This window comes from Rhineura floridana, chromosome 20 (assembly GCF_030035675.1).
Source record: "Rhineura floridana isolate rRhiFlo1 chromosome 20, rRhiFlo1.hap2, whole genome shotgun sequence".
NCBI lineage: Eukaryota > Metazoa > Chordata > Lepidosauria > Squamata > Rhineuridae > Rhineura > Rhineura floridana.
Genome location: NC_084499.1, coordinates 18,251,003 through 18,269,764, shown reverse-complemented (window position 1 = coordinate 18,269,764; position 18,762 = coordinate 18,251,003). Strand labels below are relative to the sequence as shown.

The 18,762-nt window shown below is 45.2% G+C and overlaps 1 protein-coding gene and 1 non-coding gene across 7 annotated transcripts; one reads left to right on the top strand and one right to left on the bottom strand.

Annotated features, from left to right (window-relative positions):
* Positions 1 to 1,137: 1,137 nt before the first annotated feature.
* GFI1B (growth factor independent 1B transcriptional repressor) lies at positions 1,138 to 18,268 on the bottom strand. 6 transcript variants are annotated; one of them, XM_061604140.1, is made up of 9 exons: positions 18,130 to 18,268; positions 16,693 to 16,782; positions 11,743 to 11,815; positions 11,400 to 11,523; positions 10,218 to 10,376; positions 7,753 to 8,003; positions 7,265 to 7,402; positions 4,961 to 5,153; positions 1,138 to 2,943 (listed from the first exon to the last, which is right to left on the bottom strand). In XM_061604140.1, exons 4-9 carry the CDS (start codon positions 11,518 to 11,520, stop codon positions 2,765 to 2,767), a joined length of 1,041 nt encoding a protein of 346 aa, XP_061460124.1. In that variant the 5' UTR covers positions 11,521 to 11,523; positions 11,743 to 11,815; positions 16,693 to 16,782; positions 18,130 to 18,268; the 3' UTR covers positions 1,138 to 2,764. The 6 variants fall into 6 exon arrangements, with proteins under 6 accessions (XP_061460124.1, XP_061460130.1, XP_061460129.1 ...); XM_061604146.1 differs by having other exon boundaries at positions 4,988 to 5,153; XM_061604145.1 differs by having other exon boundaries at positions 16,693 to 16,779.
* Positions 10,589 to 10,660, top strand: TRNAL-CAA (transfer RNA leucine (anticodon CAA)). The gene has a single exon. It is a non-coding gene; the product is annotated as a tRNA-Leu (tRNA).
* Positions 18,269 to 18,762: the final 494 nt, after the last annotated feature.

Sequence of the window (18,762 nt, the reverse complement as noted above, 5' to 3'; positions counted from 1 at the left end):
ACAGCCATTGATTAAATAATACTTAGACTGCAACTGTACATCCACGCGGCCACCCAGTGTCGGTGGCCAGAGGGAGGGGGGCTAGGATGCAACACAGTCACCTCTCTATCGACCTCTGCTGGCAGAGAGGTAACCACTAATAAGGGCCGCCACTGTGTCAGAGGCCAGACCTTTGCCCAAGCACGCAATCAGGCAACGTTTTCTTCACAATGGATGTGTCTGGGGGGGGGGAGAGGGCAGTGGGGCAATTAAACTAATTAAAAATTGAATGTAAAATCTATTTCTGAAGCACAGAGCCTTACAGCAGACGATGCCTGCTCACTTTCAGACTGATCGCCATGAGGACTGGGTGCTTGGATGCTCTAAAGCAGAAGCCATGGCGACTCTCAAAGTTCTCTGCCAACCCCCCCCCCAAGTACAAAATGAGGAGAGTGGAAGGAGACTAAAAAGCAAGCAGGGAAAAAAACATTTCAGGACCCAGAGACTATAAAGCAGGGCTTATAAAATGTCCTCTCCCTGCTAGCTCATGTAAATCACTTGATAGCGATGGAAATGGCCTTGACACTGGTGTATTTTGTTTCCCAAGATTGAAGCGCAGCCAGGTGCCTGATTTGCTTTTTATGGACAGGTTTACAGATTTTGCAAGGCCGTGGCAGTTACTGCTACGAAGGACTTCCCGGCATGTTAGGGGAGGGCCGTAGCTCAGTGGCACAGCTTCTGGATTGCATGCAGAAGGTCCCAAGTTCAAACCCCGACATCACACACACACACACACTCTGAAATCCTGGAGAACTGCTGCCACTCTGCGTAGACAATCACATCTGTTGCGCCAACCTCTTCAGCCTGTGGGCCAGTAGAGGCACCACCCCACCAACCTCAGCCTGCCCTGAGCCAGCCCTCACCTGCTTGCCTTCTTATTTCGAAGCAGTCGAGGGGACGGCCCTGGCTGTCAGTTCTACCTCCTTAGCCTCAGCGTTGCCCTCGCAAAACTCGGCAGGGAGGAGGAGAGGGGCAAAAGGAGAATCAGCCGTATCAAAACAGACCTCAAGTTCCCCGGTACAAAGATTTGCACTCCAGTAACAATGGACACATATGTGCTGAGTGAAGACGCCTTGGCTAAACCCCAACAGTCTGTAGAAGAGATTGCATGATTTATTCCAAAAAGTATATACAACAGGATAAATACATATGGACAGTTTTCTTTGAGAAGGCAGAAAACAAGGTGTTTTTTTTTGGGGGGGTGGCAATGTGGGCCCACATTTACCCATCACGATCTTTGCTGCAACACTGCTTAATCGTGCAGCTTCTCAGCACAACATGCCAAAACGGGTTTAACAGTCGTAGAGCTTGGAAAAGTTACTTTTTTGAACTACAACTCCCACCAGCTCAATCCACTGGCCATGCTAGCTGGGGCTGATGGGAGTTGTAGTTCAAAAAAAGTAACTTTTCCAAGCTTTGATAGAGTGCCCTGGGTGCTGTTCTGTTGGAAAAGACTAGTAGAGAATCCCCTCCAGGCAATTCTCAGTTACCTACAATTCCCAGGATTCTTTGGGGGAAGCCATGACAGTTTTGCAGACAGAAGACTGATTGGGGAAGGGCCATAGCTCAGCGACAGAGCACATGCCTTGCAGGAAGAATATAGGAAGTGCCGTATACTAAGTCAGACAGACCGTCAGCCCATCTCGCTTAACATTATTGACATTCACTGGCGTCTCTCGAAGGAGGAGAGAATCTGTGCTCCAGTAGGAGTGGAACGATCTGTCAATTTTCTGTCCTCTCAATGTCTCATTTTTCCAATCTTAAATTGAGTTCTCCACATTTCTGTCACAATTTTCAACTTAAAAAAAAAACTAATGAAAATTCTTCAGTGTTTTAGTGCAAAGTTCCCCTAATAAACACATTGTAAGCTGTTTCTTGTCATATCATGCATGTCTGCATGTTATTTTCACACATATATTCCTTTTTTACGCACACTTTCCCCTAACACATGCATTTTTTGTAAGCATTGCTTGGTTGGCGAAGCGTATAACAAAATTTGAATAAGTGACAATTTCGAAGGATGGTTGTGTTTTGGTTCTCTTCCTGTTTCGGAAAGGACGAATTTGTTAGTTTGGGCTTGAAATGCAAACTGAATGGAAATTCTCGCCCATCCCTAGTCTGCAGAGAGGGAGAATTCGGACAGAAAGAGAAACAAGGGCAGAAATTGCCAGTGTTTGCTTTTGCATTCCAGGTTCAGAACCGAAATCAATCCAGCAAATATGACCAATGTTCACTCCTGTTGTTGCTTTCAGTTCACAAATGATATGTAATTGATTGCATTCCCACCTCCCCTGCCATTTGCATTGTGTTTTCTTTGCACTGAAATGAACAGGGTAGAATAACATAATGATGACATAACATATGTAATTGTTTCGTTAACGTAATTTTGCCACAGAGGACAGCGAGACAAATAACGTCATTTTGGGCAGCAGCGGAACAGAAACAGTGCTGCGAGAGATGAATACAGGGCAGAATGGGAAACGATTCCTTCCAACATCCCTATCTACAGGTGGGGAAAATAGAGGCTTAGCAATGAGCCTGCTAGAGGGGACAAAGCTATTTTGAAGTTCTGCTGCCAAGCTGGTCTGGATCCTTCCTTCTCTCTCTCAACATGGCCAAGTAGAGTGGAAGGAATTCTCTTCCGGGCAAACAGCTCACTCTACAGGAGTCTCTCCTGGGGTCATGGCGCTCTCCACCTCCCCTGAGCTGGCTGCCGCCTTCTCCCTCACTTGAGGCTGTGTTGGCTCTCCCGGTGACGCCGCAGGTCCACCTTGCGCTGGAAGCCTTTCCCACAGAGATCGCAGCTGAACGGCTTGAAGCCTGTGTGCTTGCGGCTGTGCGTGATGAGGTTGGAGCTCTGGCTGAAGGCCTTGCCGCAGACCTGACATTTGTGAGGCTTCTCTCCTGTAGGGCAAAGGTAAGAGGACAAGCCAGGGAGGGGGCAAGGAAACAGCAACAATTAATGTTGTTATATTTTTGCTCAACAGCGGCCTCTCCTAGGCTAGGACTGGGGAGGGCAGCTGTGAGAGAACTAGAAAAAGTCCTCAAATGTAAAGATGTATCACTGAACGCTAAAGTCAGGATCATTCAGTCCATGGTATTTCCAATCTCTATGTATGGATGTGGAAGTTGGACAATGAAGAAAGCGGATAAGAGAAAAACCAACTCATTTGAAATGTGGTGTTGGAGGAGAGCTTTGCACATACCATGGACTGCTAAAAATACAAATAATTGGGTGTTAGAACAAATTAAACTAGAACTCTCACTAGAAGCTAAAATGATGAAACTGAGGTTATCATACGTTGGACACATCATGAGAAGACACGATTCATTAGAAAAGACAATAATGCTGGGAAAACAGAAGGGAGTAGAACAAGAGGAAGGTCCAACAAGAGATGGATTGATTCCATAAAGGAAGCCACAGACCTGAACTTACAAGATCTGAACAGGGTGGTTCACGACAGACGCTATTGGAGGTCACTGATTCATTGTTGTTATATGCCTTCAAGTGAATTACGACTTATGGCGACCCTATGAATCAGCGACCTCCAATCCGCCGATTTATAGGGTCGCCATAAGTTGAAATTGAGTTGAAGGCACATAACAACAACAACAACAGGAGCCTCTCCAGATTCGTGTTTTTGTGAGTGTACTGCCACATGTCATTGGGCACATCCACACCATCCACTTAAAGCTCTATCACACCATTTTAAACAGTTCCAGCTTTCCCCAAAGCATTCAGGGGAAACTGTAGTTTGTGAAGGGTGCTGAGAGTTGTTAGGAGACCCCTACACCCTTCACAGAGCTACAGTCCCCAGCGTGGTTTAACATTTAATTCCTCTTTCCAGGGAACTCTGGGAATTGTAGTTCTGGGAGGGGAATAGAGGGGTCTCCTGAGAACTCCCAGCACCTTTCACAAATGACAGTTCCCAGGATTCTTTGGGGAAAGCCATGAAGGTTAAAAGCGGTGTCATCGTGCTTTATATGTATGGTGTGGATAGGACCATTGGCACAATAATAGCACATTGGTGATGGAACTATATTGGACCGTCCGCACATCATTCCACTCTGTTAGTTGTTCCGCAAGGCCCCCTCAATGTTACTGCTTCATTGCCATCTAGAAGGGCACACTTGCACTGCAGCGCAACAAAGCCTGTAAAAGTCACAAATGTTTGTGGGATGAAAAGTTCCAGGATTACAGCAAGAAGTTAAAGGAAGGGGTGTAGTCAGCTGGGGTCCCCGGGTGTGTGTCTTTGACCCCTTACTTTTTTGGGAGCAGGGTCTCAGCAGGGTCATTGTCTCCAGCATCCTAAGAGCCAATCAGCATGAAAGGGGAGTGTGTTAGCCTCTGAGAAGAGTCTTCTAGCATGCTTCCTTGTCCTTTCCTGCTGACTGGAGCTTGAGCGAGAGGAGGTGAGAAGACTCTTCTCAGTAGCTAACAGTCACCCCCTTCATGCTGATTAGCTCCTGTTGCTGTGGGAAAAGGCATTAACAAGGATCTCATTCTCAACCCAGCAGCTAAAAAAGGGGGAGGGTTGTGGCTGTGACTATCATGAAGGGATCCTGTGCTTCTGAATTTGCCACTACACTGCTAATTACAGGACATCTTACTACTTACTTGCTTATTACATTTATATTCCACCTCCAAAGAGCTCAAGGTGGCATATATGGTACTCCCCATCATTGATATTTTATCCTCACAACAACCCTGTGAGGTGGGTCAGGCTGAGAGATAGCTACTGGCGCAAGGTTGTTGTAAGGATAAAATGGGGAGAGGGAGAATCATGTATGTCACCTTGAGCTTGCTGGAGAAAGGCGTGATACAAATGTGGTAAATATATAAATAAAACATTGCATATGTGGGTGAAATAGGCAGACAGGTGCAATAGTCTCATTGAGCATCTCCCCTTCCCTTGCCCACCTGCCCACAGGGAGGGCACCTCCTCACCCGTGTGGATGTAAGTGTGCTTCTTCATGTCTGACTTCTGGTGGAAGCGCTTCCCACAATATTGGCAGGGGTACGGCCGCGTGTCCGAGTGAATCAGCAGGTGGGTGGACAGGGTGGAGGAGCGCTTGAAAGTCTTCCCACACATTTTGCAGGCAAAGCTTTTCTCCTGCAAAGACAGGACCGAGAGGGAGAACATCAGACCCGTCATCTGGAGACGGGAAACGCCGAGCCTGCGGGGATGGCCAGTTGCAAAGGAGGAAGGGCTGATTTGCTTGCACAATAGCCAACATGGAGGTTACATGATGCCGCACAGCCTGTGTAGTGTAGTGGTTAGAGTGTTGGACTATGCCCTGAGAGAACAGGGTTCGAATCTCCACTCAGCCATGAAGCTCACTGGGGCCACATTCCCACCATATAATTATTCCACTATTATTCCACTTTAAACAGTCATGGCTTTCCCCAAAGAATCCTGGGAAATGTAGTCTGTGAAGGGTGCTGAGAGTTGTCAGGAGATCCTCCTTTTCCCCTCACAAAGCTACAATTCCCAGAGTTCTCTGGGAAGAGGGACTGACTGTTACTCGGGGAACTGTAGCTCTGTGAGGAGGAGTCTCCTAATAACTCTCAGCACCCTTCACAAACTACGATAGTCGAACAAACATATAGTGTGGATGTGGCCTAGGTGACCTTGGGCCAGTCACCATCTCTCAGCCTAACCTTCCTCACAGGGTTGTTGTGAGGATAAAACGAGGAGGGAGCAGAACCACGTATGTCACCTTGAGCTCTTGGGAGGAAACGGTGGTGCATAAACGTAAGAAATAAACAAACAAGAAATTGTTGAGCACACACTCTGATTTGTTTGCAGGGGGCTTATACAACAACAGGGTGTGCTGATCCTTTTTGGCCCAGCGGGCCGGATCCTTAAAAAACCCCACCCCCACAGGCCACCTTTGACAGGTGGGCAGAGCAACCCAGCTGTCAATCATCTGACATCCCTATGACATCAGACGATTGTCAGGAGGGTTGTCCCGCCCATTCCGACAGGCTTTTGGGATAGAAGGTGTTTAGGATTGGGCTTTACAAGGCTTGTTTTATTGTTTTACATTATTATTTGTATTATTTTAAATTGTTTTTAGATTCTTAAGTGCCTTTTACGGTTTTAAGGTTGTGCATTGTTTAATTGTATTTTAATTGTATGTTTTTCTATGTTTTTAACTACATGTAGTTTTATTTGTAAGCCGCCCTGAGTTCCAGTTTGGAAAAAGGGCGGGGTAAAAATAAAGTTTCATTCAGTTTCATTCATTCATGCCTTGCTCCAGCAAAGGAAAAATTGAGAACTCACCTTAATTGTTCTGTTGTAGCCATGTCAGCGCCTGCCCCACATCTGACATCACAGATGATGCTATGTGTGGGGCAGGTGGTGAAAGATATGAGTGGCATCCATGGCTCCACCCACCCCTGGCCTCTGGTGGAAAAAACTCCCTCACCCCCTGCTTTGCACCATTCTCAGAGGAGCTCTCTGAGAGACTCAGGTTGCATACACACCATAAAACTGAAATCACATTGAAAGCACCTGACTTCCCCCAAAGCATCCTAGGAACTGTGGTTTACCACTCACAGAGGTATAGTTCCCAGCACCCATAGCAAACTATGGTTCCCAGGATTCTTTGGGGGGTGTTCATGTGCTTTCAGTGTGCTTTAAGAGTATGGTGGGTACTTCACCCTAGTTGCTGATGAGTTTTAGAGACAAAAAATGGCCCATTGTGGAAGACCCTGTCTCAGGGGAGGGCTGGGGAACCTGTGGCTCTCTAGATGTCACTGGACTACAACTGCCACCATCCCTGACTGTTGGCCATAGTGGCTGGTGCTGATGGGAGATGGAGTCCATCAACATCTGCTGGGCCGCAGCTAGAGTGAGTACTGGCCGTGTCAGCCTTCCTGGCTGCCCAATGTACCTTAGAGCACAGATGTCAGAGAATTCTGAAATGAGAGCAAAAACTGGTGAAATCTGCGATGAGCAATCTTTGCTGTCACCGTCGTATTTTCAGCCCGCAAGCATTAGATAAATTATAATGTTATTTTCTGAATTGTTTGGCGTTCTCCTTCCATTGAAATGCATATAAGTTAATCACACAATGCATTAATTTCGTTTTGGCTGCAGCGGATAGCGAGACAAACAGCATAGGTTTTAGTGGAAGCCGAACAGCAGTGGAATGGAAACAGCGGCGATTGTGACAAACACCGTGCAGGACAGAAATGGCTGCCTGCTTACATCCCTACCTGAGAGTGGACGTTGGTGTGTTGCTCTAAACTCACAGCATGCCCAAATGTTTTGCCGCAGACATCGCAAGCAAAGGGCCGTGTGCCACTGTGAGATCTTCGGACATGGACCTCTAGACCATGAGGGGTGGAAAATATCTAGAAGACAAAGGCAATGCAGTTCTTCAATGAAAAATGTTTACCAAAAAAATGCAAATATTAGGGGAAAGTGTGCAGAAAAAGGAATGTATTTTGTGAAAATACCATACAAAAATTCATTATATTAGGAGAAATTGCTTGCAAAATGTGTACATTGGTCAAAACTGCAGACAAAAATTGTGCTTTTTTCTCCAGATAAATTTGCACGAAAATGCTGAAGAATTATCATGAGGATTTAAAAAAAAATAATAATTGCAAATTGCTGCAGAAAGGTGGAGAACTGAATTGAATGAAAAATGGAGAGAACCAAAATGGGCACATCTTTTCCTCGCTATTGATGGGTAACTGACCTTGTTACATATCACACAATGGTACGTCTCCATCTCTGGTGAGAATCGCATGCTGTAATCGAGAGGCGGCTGTGAAGACGGGAGAAGATGGGTCCCATACAGGCTGACAGAGCGCTCCAGAAGGGCAGAAGACATTGGCTGGTAGCTGTACGGAGGATGGAAGGCACTCCAAGCAAAACTGGGCTTGTAAAAAGTGCTAGGGCTTTCGAAAGAGCCACCGTCTTTGGGTTTCAGAGACGGGACAGGCATCTCTGCGGCGAGATCAGAAAGAAGAGGATTATCAGCCTGCTTATAATGGACCATTTTAGGCCAAGGGTGGGGGAAGCCTTTTTTCAGCCCAAGGGCCACATTCCCTTCTGGGCAACCTTCCGGGGGCCACATGCCAGTGGTGGGCAGGGGGTAGAGGCAACGAAGATGGGTGGCTACAATGTCAGTGGGGCAGCAGATCCGCTCTATGTTGTAAGCTGAATTCTCAAGGAGCTGTCCGAGGTGCTGAAACATATTCCCCAAAATAGCTTTCAAAACCTTGGACTTTCTTGAAAGCCCAGACTAGTAAAACCCAGAGTGGATTCACTGCCCCGCTGACATTGGAGCTTACCAGTCTCTACTGGCCAGAGGCAAAAATGGGCAGAGCAGCAAATGTCCATTTTTACTTTTGTCCAGTAGGATAGTTCAAACACACACACACACACACACACACACACACACACACACACACACACACACACACACACACACACACACACACACACACACACCCCTCCATTCACCCAAGCAAGATGAAATATCAGATTTCAAAGACATGTTCCAGCCTGGCAAAAAACACATCAGGTGGGGGGGGTGTCCTGGGAAGAGGGTGCGTGGCTAAGGAGGAGGTGTGCCCTGGATAGAGTGCAGAGGGCCGGATAGAGAGGCCTGGAGGGCCACATTTGGCCCCTAGGCCGGAGATTCCCTTGCCCTGTAATAGCTATTGAAACCACTGGTTTCAATCAGCAAGGCAAGAGAAGAATGTTTTCAGTCAGTTCTCCCACTGATACTTCTTTGTATAGTTTCCAAAAACAATGGAGCAAATCTGACCACTGAACCACATTGGTTGACAGCTAAACAGAGCGTTGTTGTCTTTGTTTCATTCTTACCACCGGGATTTGCATTTCTTTGTCTAGCAATATGGAATTTTGTCATGGCCAGGGCACCCACCTGGATGTCTTTCAAAGAGGATTAGACATATTCATGGAGGAGAAGGCTACCAGTGGCTACTAGCCAGAATGGCTATGCTCTATTTATTGCTTATTTATTTATTGTTTACTTAATGTTTCTTTATATCGTTCATATCCCACCTTTTCTCCAAGGAGCTGAAGGTGGCATACATGCTTCTCCCACTCCTCATTTAATCCTCACAACAACCCGGTGAGGTAGGTTAGGCTGAGAGGCAGTGACTGGCCCCCAAGATCACCCAGTAAGCTTCATGGCTGGGTGGAGATTTCTAACCACTACACCACATGGAATACCAGTTGCTGGGAGGAATCATAAGTGGGGAAAGTTGTTGTTGTGCTCAAGTCCCGCCTTGGGGCATCTGGTTAGCCATTGTAAGAACAGGATGCTGGACTAGGTGGGCCTTTGTCCTGATCCAGCAGGGTTTTTCTTAGCTGTGACAGCTGAGAATGGAACCTCCACACCCAGAGGTAGTCTATATCTGAATGCCATTTGTTGGGGAACAACAGTGGGAGAGTGGTGTTGCGCTCCTTGAGGGCTTCCCATTGGGGCATCTGGTTGGCCACTGTGAGAACAGGATGCTGGCCTAGATGGGCCCCCTTTGGCCTGATCCAGCAGCCAGGCTCTTCTGATGTTCTTGTCTTTGCATATGTTCTTTCTTTACCTATAGAGGAAATGTCTTTACAACATTCCCATCTAGGGTCTTTCTTATGGCAGCCTTCTACAACAATTTGAGAAGTTATCAGTCTGACTGAATGGGAAGAAAGTCCCACTGAGCTCAAGGGGGCTTTCTACCAGGCAAATGGGTATAGACTTGCAGCCTAAATATGGGAATAGTGGAACCTGCACAGTGGAATGAGAAGAACGGACGTGGGGCCACTCCATTGGCACAGGTGAAGCATCAGCAAGTTTGACACCTCCTCTCCTGAAACTTGTCCACCCCAGCTGATCATTAGGTGCACTTGGAACTGAGAACTTGTGCCTGAGCTTGCTTATTTCCTCATCCCTCCCAGTTCATTTTCCTCTTGTGCCATGTCTTTTTAGATTGCAAGCCTGAGGGCAGAGTCTTTTTTTAATCATCTGGGAGCCTCTTTTAGTAGAAGAGCAGTATACATTAAAAAATACTCTTTTACGCTACCAAGCTATTTTTTAAAAAATGATTTACTTAAAAAAAAATCTAACTAAACACAGCAACGGTATTGATTTTTATCCCGCCTGAGTCAAATTAAGTGCTGAGACCCTCTGCTGCTCACCTGATGCTGGAGGCTCTGACACCGTCCTGGTCATACTCTGGGAAGGGATGCTTTCTTCTTGGATGCCCTTGGACTCATTTTTGTCATTTGGAGCAGGGCATTGTGGGTAACCTGTGCTGAGGGCCTTGCTTTCCTCGGGGGCATTGTGGCCATGAATGACTGTGAAAAGAACATGGTTATAGCTTTATGTATATGCCATGATTTTCCACAAATACGCTGTGCTCGAGGTGGGTCACAGAAAATCAATACAGTAAGGGTGCAATCCTGACCCATGCACACTGATGTAGGTAGCTGCGGGGGGGAAGAGGTGTTGGTTAGCGCACAGGGACCTCTTGCTTAGGATTCTCCATCAGGGAGAAACATCACACGGAAGGGCTGTAGCTCAGTGGTAGAGCATCTGCCTCAAGTACAGAAGGTCCCAGGTTCAATCCCTGGCATCTCTAGATAGGAAAGACTCCTTATTTGAAACCCTGGAGAGCCACTGCCAGGCAGTGTAGACAGTACAGAGCTTGATGAACCAACAGTCTAACTCAGCATAAGGCATCTTCCTGTGTTTCTGGGAAGGGCCGTAGCTCAGTTTGCCAACAGATTGTCCCGGGTTCACTCATTTCCAGGCAGGGCTGGGGAAGATCCCCTGTCTGAACCCCAGAGAGCCACTGCCAGTCAGTGCAGACAGTACAGAGCTGAGTGGTCCAATGGTCTGTCTGACTCACTCAATATAATGCAGCATCCTGGAGAGGGTTGTAGCTCCGTGGTGGAGCAGCTGCTCCTCATGCAGAAGGTCTCAGGTTCAATCCCCGGCATCTCCAGGCAGCGCTGGGAATGTCCCCTGTGCCCGAATCCCTGGAGAGCTGCTGCCAGTCAGTGTTGACAATACTGAGCTAGGTGTTCCCAGATATGCCCTAGCAGGCCCAAAGTTCCCACTGGCAGTTTTTTTTTGCCAGCGGGGGGGATTGTAGGAAGCCAACTTATCCCGAGTTGGACCATCCAGTTCAGCATTGTCTATTCTGACCTACATTTTTACCCACGTTATTTGGTTGGAGGACTGCACTGCAAAATTTATCTTCAAAGGATGGCTCTCTCTCGTTCCGCCTCCTGTTTTGTAAAGTTTGAATAAGGTAGGCTTGCTTTTAAAAGGCAAACCAAACTGAATTTCTCCCTCAAGCCCTACACCTAACCTACCTCTAGGGTAGGGTGTTGCTGTCGCCGGATCCCATTTTGGCACAAGGAGACCATCGTCCACGGCGCGGTACTGGTGATACGAGTGGGCCTTCTTACTCTTCACCAAGAAGGACCTTGGCATTTCCTGCTCACCAGGGGTGCCGAGATCCAGGAAAATGGGCAAGGTGTTGCAAAGCGGAAAGGAATAAAAAACGCAAATCCTGTATTTATTTATTTTTTTAAAAAAGTTAACAAAAAACAACTTTGCAGAGCTTTGGTGGGCAGCTAAACTGCCCTGGGCAATCAAGGGGGCCCTTATGCATCCCATAATTTTATGGCATTGTGATGTCTGCTGGCTTCTCACCTGCTCAACCTGTACATTTGCAATTGCAAAACACCAGAAGACCCAGGATGCTCTCCTTATAAGAAAACCAAACCTGGGGAGAAAAAAACAAATACTCTGGAACTTCCCTATCAGGGAACCCAAAATAATATGAAGTGGGATAGACAGTTGTCCTGCGCAGTGGGCAATCCTCTATTGGAAGGCGTCCTTTAATGGTAAACCCTCTCTGAATACTGCTTACCATGAAAATCCAGTCTTCCCCACTGCAGTGATAGATAGCTAGATAGCTAGATAGATAGATAGCTAGCTAGCTAGCTAGCTAGATAGCTAGCTAGTAGATAGATAGATAGATAGATAGATAGATCTTTGCATCAGCCACTGGCTTTTGCAATTAGAATTCAGAACAGAAATACGTATAAATAACTTTTGTTGTTACGTGCCTTCATGTCGATTTTGACTTATGGGGACCCTATGAATCAACAACCTCCAATAGCATCTGTCATGAACCACCCTGCTCAGATCTTGTAACTTCAGCTCTGTGGCTTCCTTGATGGAATCAATGCATCTCTGGTTTGGCCTTCCTCTTTTTCTACTCCCTTCTATTTTTCCCAGCATTATCGTCTTTTCTAGTGAATCGTGTCTTCTCGTTATGTGCCCAAAGTATGATAACCTCAGTTTCATCATTCTAGTTTCTAGTGATAGGAAGATGAAATTACCAAGCTAAATTAAAACACCAGCCGTTGCAGTTTGTGCACCAATATAAACGTGAGGGCACTACTATGCAGATCAAATGACAAAATTCGACTGGAATTTAAAAATGATAAAAATGTAAAACTCAGGGCATTGTTGTGGCCCTTAATTTAATGACAGTTACTAAGGATTTTGCTTTCTTGCGTGTGTGCTTGTTGCCAGCTTGTCTTGATCCACAAGAGGAAAAGTCACATAATCAGTGGCTCGAAGTCCTGGCTCAGACAATAATAACGGAGTGATGCTTTATGCAAACCTTAGTACAAACATAGGAAGTTGCCTTACATCGAGTCAGACCATTGGTCCATCTAGCTCAGTACTGACTGGCAGGGGCTCTCCAGGGTTTCAGGCAGGGAGTCTCTCCCAGCCCTACCTGGAGATGCCTAGGATTGAATCTGGAACCTTCTGCATGCAAGGCAGATGCTCTACCACTGATCTATGGCCCTTACTTCAAAATAAAACAAAGTTTCTAGTCCTCATGGTTCTAAAATAAAGGGATGATTTCAGTTCGAAGCTACCCCTTATACTGAGTCAGGCCATTGGTCCATCTAGCTCAGTATTGTCTACACTGATTGGCAGAGGGTCTCCAGGGTTTCAGGCAGGAGTCTCCCCCAGCCCTACTTGGAGATGCTGATTGAACCTGGGACCTTCTACATGAGAGGCAGACGCTCTGCTACTGAGCTGCAGCCCTTCCATGGGATTGCACCACAGAGCAAAACAACTGCATGTGAACTACTCTTCCAGCTCAAGATATGATTGCCGGTTGACATTGCAGTAATTATTTCTAAATTTGCATTGGCACAAATATATTAGCAATATGCAAATTTTATACAAATCTGTGCCAATTTGGCTTATTTGGGATGGTGGCGGTGATGTAGTCCCTCTTTTTTTGGCAACGTGTAAGCGGCAGTCCTACTACAAAATCCCTGGATAGCTTTATTTCCTAATATACCTAATACTGAGCCCCTTAGTTTTGCTCTCTGTAAGCAAAACTCTTCTTCCTCCCCCCCCCCCCGGTAACACAATCCACAGAAAGACCTCGGGGTAATACACTGGAAGGCAATCAAGTGGTCTCATATTTGCATGGACGTTTGCATTTTCTTTTCCAATTGCTCAATGCAGTAACAGTACAAACAAATTCTGGAATGTGTTGCCGTGGGAAGTATACACTCCGTCCTGACTCTTTAAGATTCCCTGTCTCTCTCCACCCGTTAAACTGTAACATATATTTAGCTGCTCTCAAGTCAAGGTGGGTTGTAGCTCACTAAGTTCTGCTCAGAGTGGACCCATTTAAATTAATGGGCTGTATTCAAGTAAGCTACGGCCATACTACCCTGAATACTCCCGATCTCGGAAGCTAAGCAGGGTCAAGCCTGGTTAGTATTTGGATGGGAGATGGCCTGGGAATCCCGGGTGCCATAGGCTCAGAGGAAGGCAATGGTACACCACCTCTGAACACCTCTTACCATGAAAACCCATGAATATATCCAAAAAAGATTCATAGGGTCGCCATAAGTCGTAATCGACGTGAAAGCATGTAACAACACCAGCCCAAGCGTGAGAAAGAAAGGGGCGACAGATTATGTGTTTGAGCAAGGAAAAGATGCTATCACATCATAGCACAGCACTGTGGATTTATCAGTGACAGGCGGTCATCCGCAGTATGATAAGTGATGAAATTAGCCTGAGGGACTCTACCCCTCGGAGTTTTATTTTCAGTCCTTTTCCTAATGATCTCTAATTAAGGATGGAAAGAGCTGTCCATCTCGGTTCTCTCAGTTTCTCATCCTTCCAAATTTAAATTCCGTTCTCCACATTTCTGCAGCACTTTGCAAATGTTTAAAAGAAAAATCCTCATGAAAATTCTCCAGCATTTTAGCGTGAGTTTCTCCTAATAATCACATTTTTGTAGGCAGTCGACTAATGTACATATTTTTGCAAGCAATGTTTCATCATATAATGCATCTTTGTATGTTATTTTCACCAATATATTCATTTTTATGCTCACTTTCCCCTTATATATGCATTTGTGAAAGTATTGTTTGGGTGGTGAACTGCACTGCAAAATTCAAATAAGTCGAAGGACGGCTGTGTTTTGCTTCTCATCTTGGTTTGGAAAGTGCAAACGGCATAGATTCGGCTTGAAATGCGAACGAAGTCGAATTTCTCCCTGTCCCTAACACGGAATTCACCATTTTCTAAACAGCTGCACCTCACCTCAGTAGAGGTGAATTGAACTGCCAGGGATCCCTCAGGCACACAGACCCCATTGAATTGAATGGGGCCACTGTGCAAGTGATCTACTGTTCAGCAGGGGATCTTTCAGGAGGAAGTTCCCAGTGGTTTGAGTCTCATGAGAGTTCTGTAGCATTCTGGGGCATTAAAAGTAGACTTGCTGCAACGCTGCAAGGACTATTGACAAATATTTGAAATTTGCCAGCAAGGGCTGTCAACTTTTTTAGGCCTGTGGGCACATTTGGCTTTTTGAGAAGGCCCATGGGTGCCATTCCCTCTGGTCACTTCTCTCCCGCTCCTTCCGGATCAACATGTGCCTCCCTCCGCGAGAGACAGAAAACAAGCACTTTCCTTTTCTAAGGAACCTGAGTAAAAATCAGATCCATCAGAATTCGTCTGAGCCTTCAAAAGCACATAGAGCTGAAACAGAAGCTATAATAATAATAACAGGTTGCAATGGTATTAATAGTATTATTTATGAATTTATGAATTGCCTTTTATGTGCATGTCTCAGGGCTATTTACAGCCCTGTTATAAAAGCAGCTGAAATTGTTTTAAAAACAGTAAAACACAAACAATACAAAACAAACATGGATGAAAACACTTGTGGTGGGGTCCCTTGGGTAGAAGGTAGATCTCTGAGTCATGTGCAGTCGTTCAGCCAGGATTTCCAATTTCTAATTGTTCCACAATGGCAACCAAATTGCTCTGCACCCTGACAAATTACACAGTTGAAATGAAAAAAGCTCTCCGTGTGTGCATGTATGTAGAAATGGATTTTTGTGTGTGGAAGGACTGTGAGCTCAGTTCAGTTCTGCAACTCAAACCAAATTTCTGCACTCAACGCTCTCTCATTCTGTCTTTTGTACCTGGCTCTGGTTGCAGGATCTTGGGGTCTCTGACCATACTCTCGAGCTGAACAGTCAGATCTACTTTCTTTCTTCGTTTGTTTCGCTAGAACCCCAGGATCTGCCAACAACTGCCAGGTGCAATTCATATGGTTAATGAAGAACAAGAGTGCCTCTGAGCACGCTCTGAGCCTTGGGATTTGTTTTCAGAAACAGAACTGAACTGAGCTCACAATCTTTTCACCCTCAAGTCCACTTCATCTCGGCGGCCTAATTAGGTGGGGAAAGTCATTTTGATGTTGCTATTGATGAACAACCCCGAGTCAGAAAGCCTTGCTAATCTACTGAGCCAGTGATGCGAAGTGGTTAGAATGTTGGACCATGACCAGGGACACCAGAGTTCAAATCGCCCACTCAGCCATGAAGCTCACTGGGCCAGTCACTACCTCTCAGCCTAACCTACCTCACAGGGTTGTTGTAAGGATAAAATGGAGAGGGGGAAAGAAACTTGTACTCCACCTTGAGCCCCTTGGAGGAAAGGCAGGATATAAATGCAAAAATAAATAAATGAATCTACCAGTAGATCCTGATCCTGGCTAATTTTATTTTAGTTTTATTTTACTTTTTAATTGATATCCTGCCGTTCCTCCCAAAAGAGCCCAGGGGGGGGCAAACACACAAGCAATAAAACAATTTTGAAAAAATCTAAAAACAATTCTAATGCAGACTGTACACTGTTAATTTGTTTATACCTTTGGGGAAAAAAGGGTTCTAGTATCTGAGTAAGTCCTACTCATGGGAAATTAGTGGGCTTAAGTGAACAATGTTATTAATTTCAACGGGTCTACTCTGAGTAGGACTAGCTTGGGATACAATCAACTACTTTATTAGAGGTGTGTGTGTGTGTGTGTGTGTGTGTGAATATTAGATAGATAGATAGATAGATAGATAGATAGATAGATAGATAGATAGATAGATAGATAGATAGATAGATAGATAGATAGATAGATAGATAGATAGATAGATAGATAGATAGATGTTCATGCATACAAAAGACTTGTGATGCTGGTCAGGACAGGGATGGTGTACAAATACCAAACATATGCCTTATATTTAATAAATGAAATGATCAATTCATCACCTTGTTCAGTGATTCCCAAGTTTCTCCCACAGTGGACCACTTGAAAATTGCTGAGGGTCTTGGTGGACCACTTCTTGCTTTTTCCGCCTGCTGTAGTGATTGCAATGAGCTGTGCTACACGCTGTATGAGTTTTAATTCTATTTTTATTGCTTAGACTACATATTACTGCATTGCCACTTGCATTCCACAGAATTGTAATTGTAATACAATAAAATGCAGGATAAGCAACAGCAGCAGCAGCAGCACAAATGGAATTAAACATCAATGTGAATATTTAATGCGGACAAGCCGCAGACCACCTGAATGATGCTTGTGGACCGCCGGTGGTCCACAAACCATTGACTGTAACCCCCTGGTCTAGCTAGACAAGCCTCTTGACTCACATACTGACAGAATGTCATACTGCTCCAGTATGGGGGAAATGGATCTAAGTCTTCCAGCCATTGCTCCCGTCTCACACTGAAATTTTCCTGTACGTGCCTCCTCAACAGTTCAGTGGGGATCACTCCCAGGTAAGTGTGCACAGGATTGCAACCTTGATGCCCTTCTAAATTCTTTTATGATCGGTTAGGGTTGCAATCGTGTGCTGACTCACCAGGGACCCTCAGAAGGGCTTGCTGTTCCCAATTCCATCCTAGCTGTGGCAACAACATATTTCCCAGTAAGTGCATAATATTCTTTCCCATTCATTATGCCCCGGAGTTTTACAAGCCACAGAAATAAGGGGTCCTAGTTTATTTATTTTATTTATTAAATTGAGATCCTGCCTTTCCTCCCAGTAGCAGCCCATTTATTTACAGAAAGGATCTATCTTATTTCCCCAGTGCTTATCCTAACCTTAACCCACCCCAAGAAGAAATGTAGGGCGATCACCAACTAAATCCTGCTCCAGAGCAGAGCCCTTGAAATCTATGGCTTGTATCCAACTAAATCCTACAGGGAAGCCTTATTAAAATTAAAGGACCTCTGTTCGTCATGTACATTAATTTCAACAGATCCAGTCTGAGTAGGACTAATGTTGGCTTCAAATCAACTACAATCCTAACCTCACTTCCCGACAAGTCATTTGGGCTTACTTCTGAGTAGGCATGGCTAGGGTTACACTGTAAGTTACTGCAGTCTGTTGGTTTCGATGGGTCTGCTCATATAACTTTTATCTTCACTGCCCTTCTCGCATGAAAGATTTTCAAGACGTTTGCTTTTCCGTCTGCTCCATCAGTACAAGACTTATCAACCCAGGACTGTATTCAACTAAGTCCTACTTCAGGAATAAACCCATTGAAATCAATGGACCGAAGTAGCCATGTCCATCAGCATCAATGGGTATACTCTGAGGCTGCATTAGATATAACCCTTAGATCTTAAAAGTGAAGTTTGTTTTTAAATTATTATTATTATTACTATTATTATTGATGGTAAAGGGGGGTGGAAATCACCTGTTATTGCAGGATTGTTGATAGCAGACGTGAAATTTTTGCAGGCTGGCCCTCAGTGTGAAGGTTTCTTATCTCCAGATGTTACTCCCTCTTCCTCTCTGCTGAAGTTAGATACCTCTCTCTTTCTCTCTCCCTCACTTCTGCTTTTCTGTTTTCTTTTTCCTTTTTGCCTCAATCCCCTCCCTGATTTTTCAATCTGATTATTCATGTCAAAATCTGGTGGCGAATGGGCAGCCAATGAGGAGCCAACCTCCTTGGCAGCATTTGCTTATCAAAACGCCCCAGACTTTGAAAAGTTTGAAGAGAATTTTGTCTTGCTTGAACCTGAAGTCCCAGAAGTGACACCTTTTTACAGACAGTTTGGCAGCTCTCCCCACTTTTGGGGAGGGTGTTCTTTGCAGATATTGAATATTTAAAAAAAAAAAAAAAGCAAAGGAAAATATGATGTGACCAATAATACGCCACTGAAACAAACATACAAACTCAGCTTGGGAAGAAATCACCTTTTTATTATTTTTTATGTGTAACTAAACTCATCTCATCACATTTCAAGTCATCCTCACTGGCAGAGAGTCCGTGCAGAATAGTGGTTAGAATGTCGGATTAGGAAGGCCAGGGTTCAAACCCTTGCTC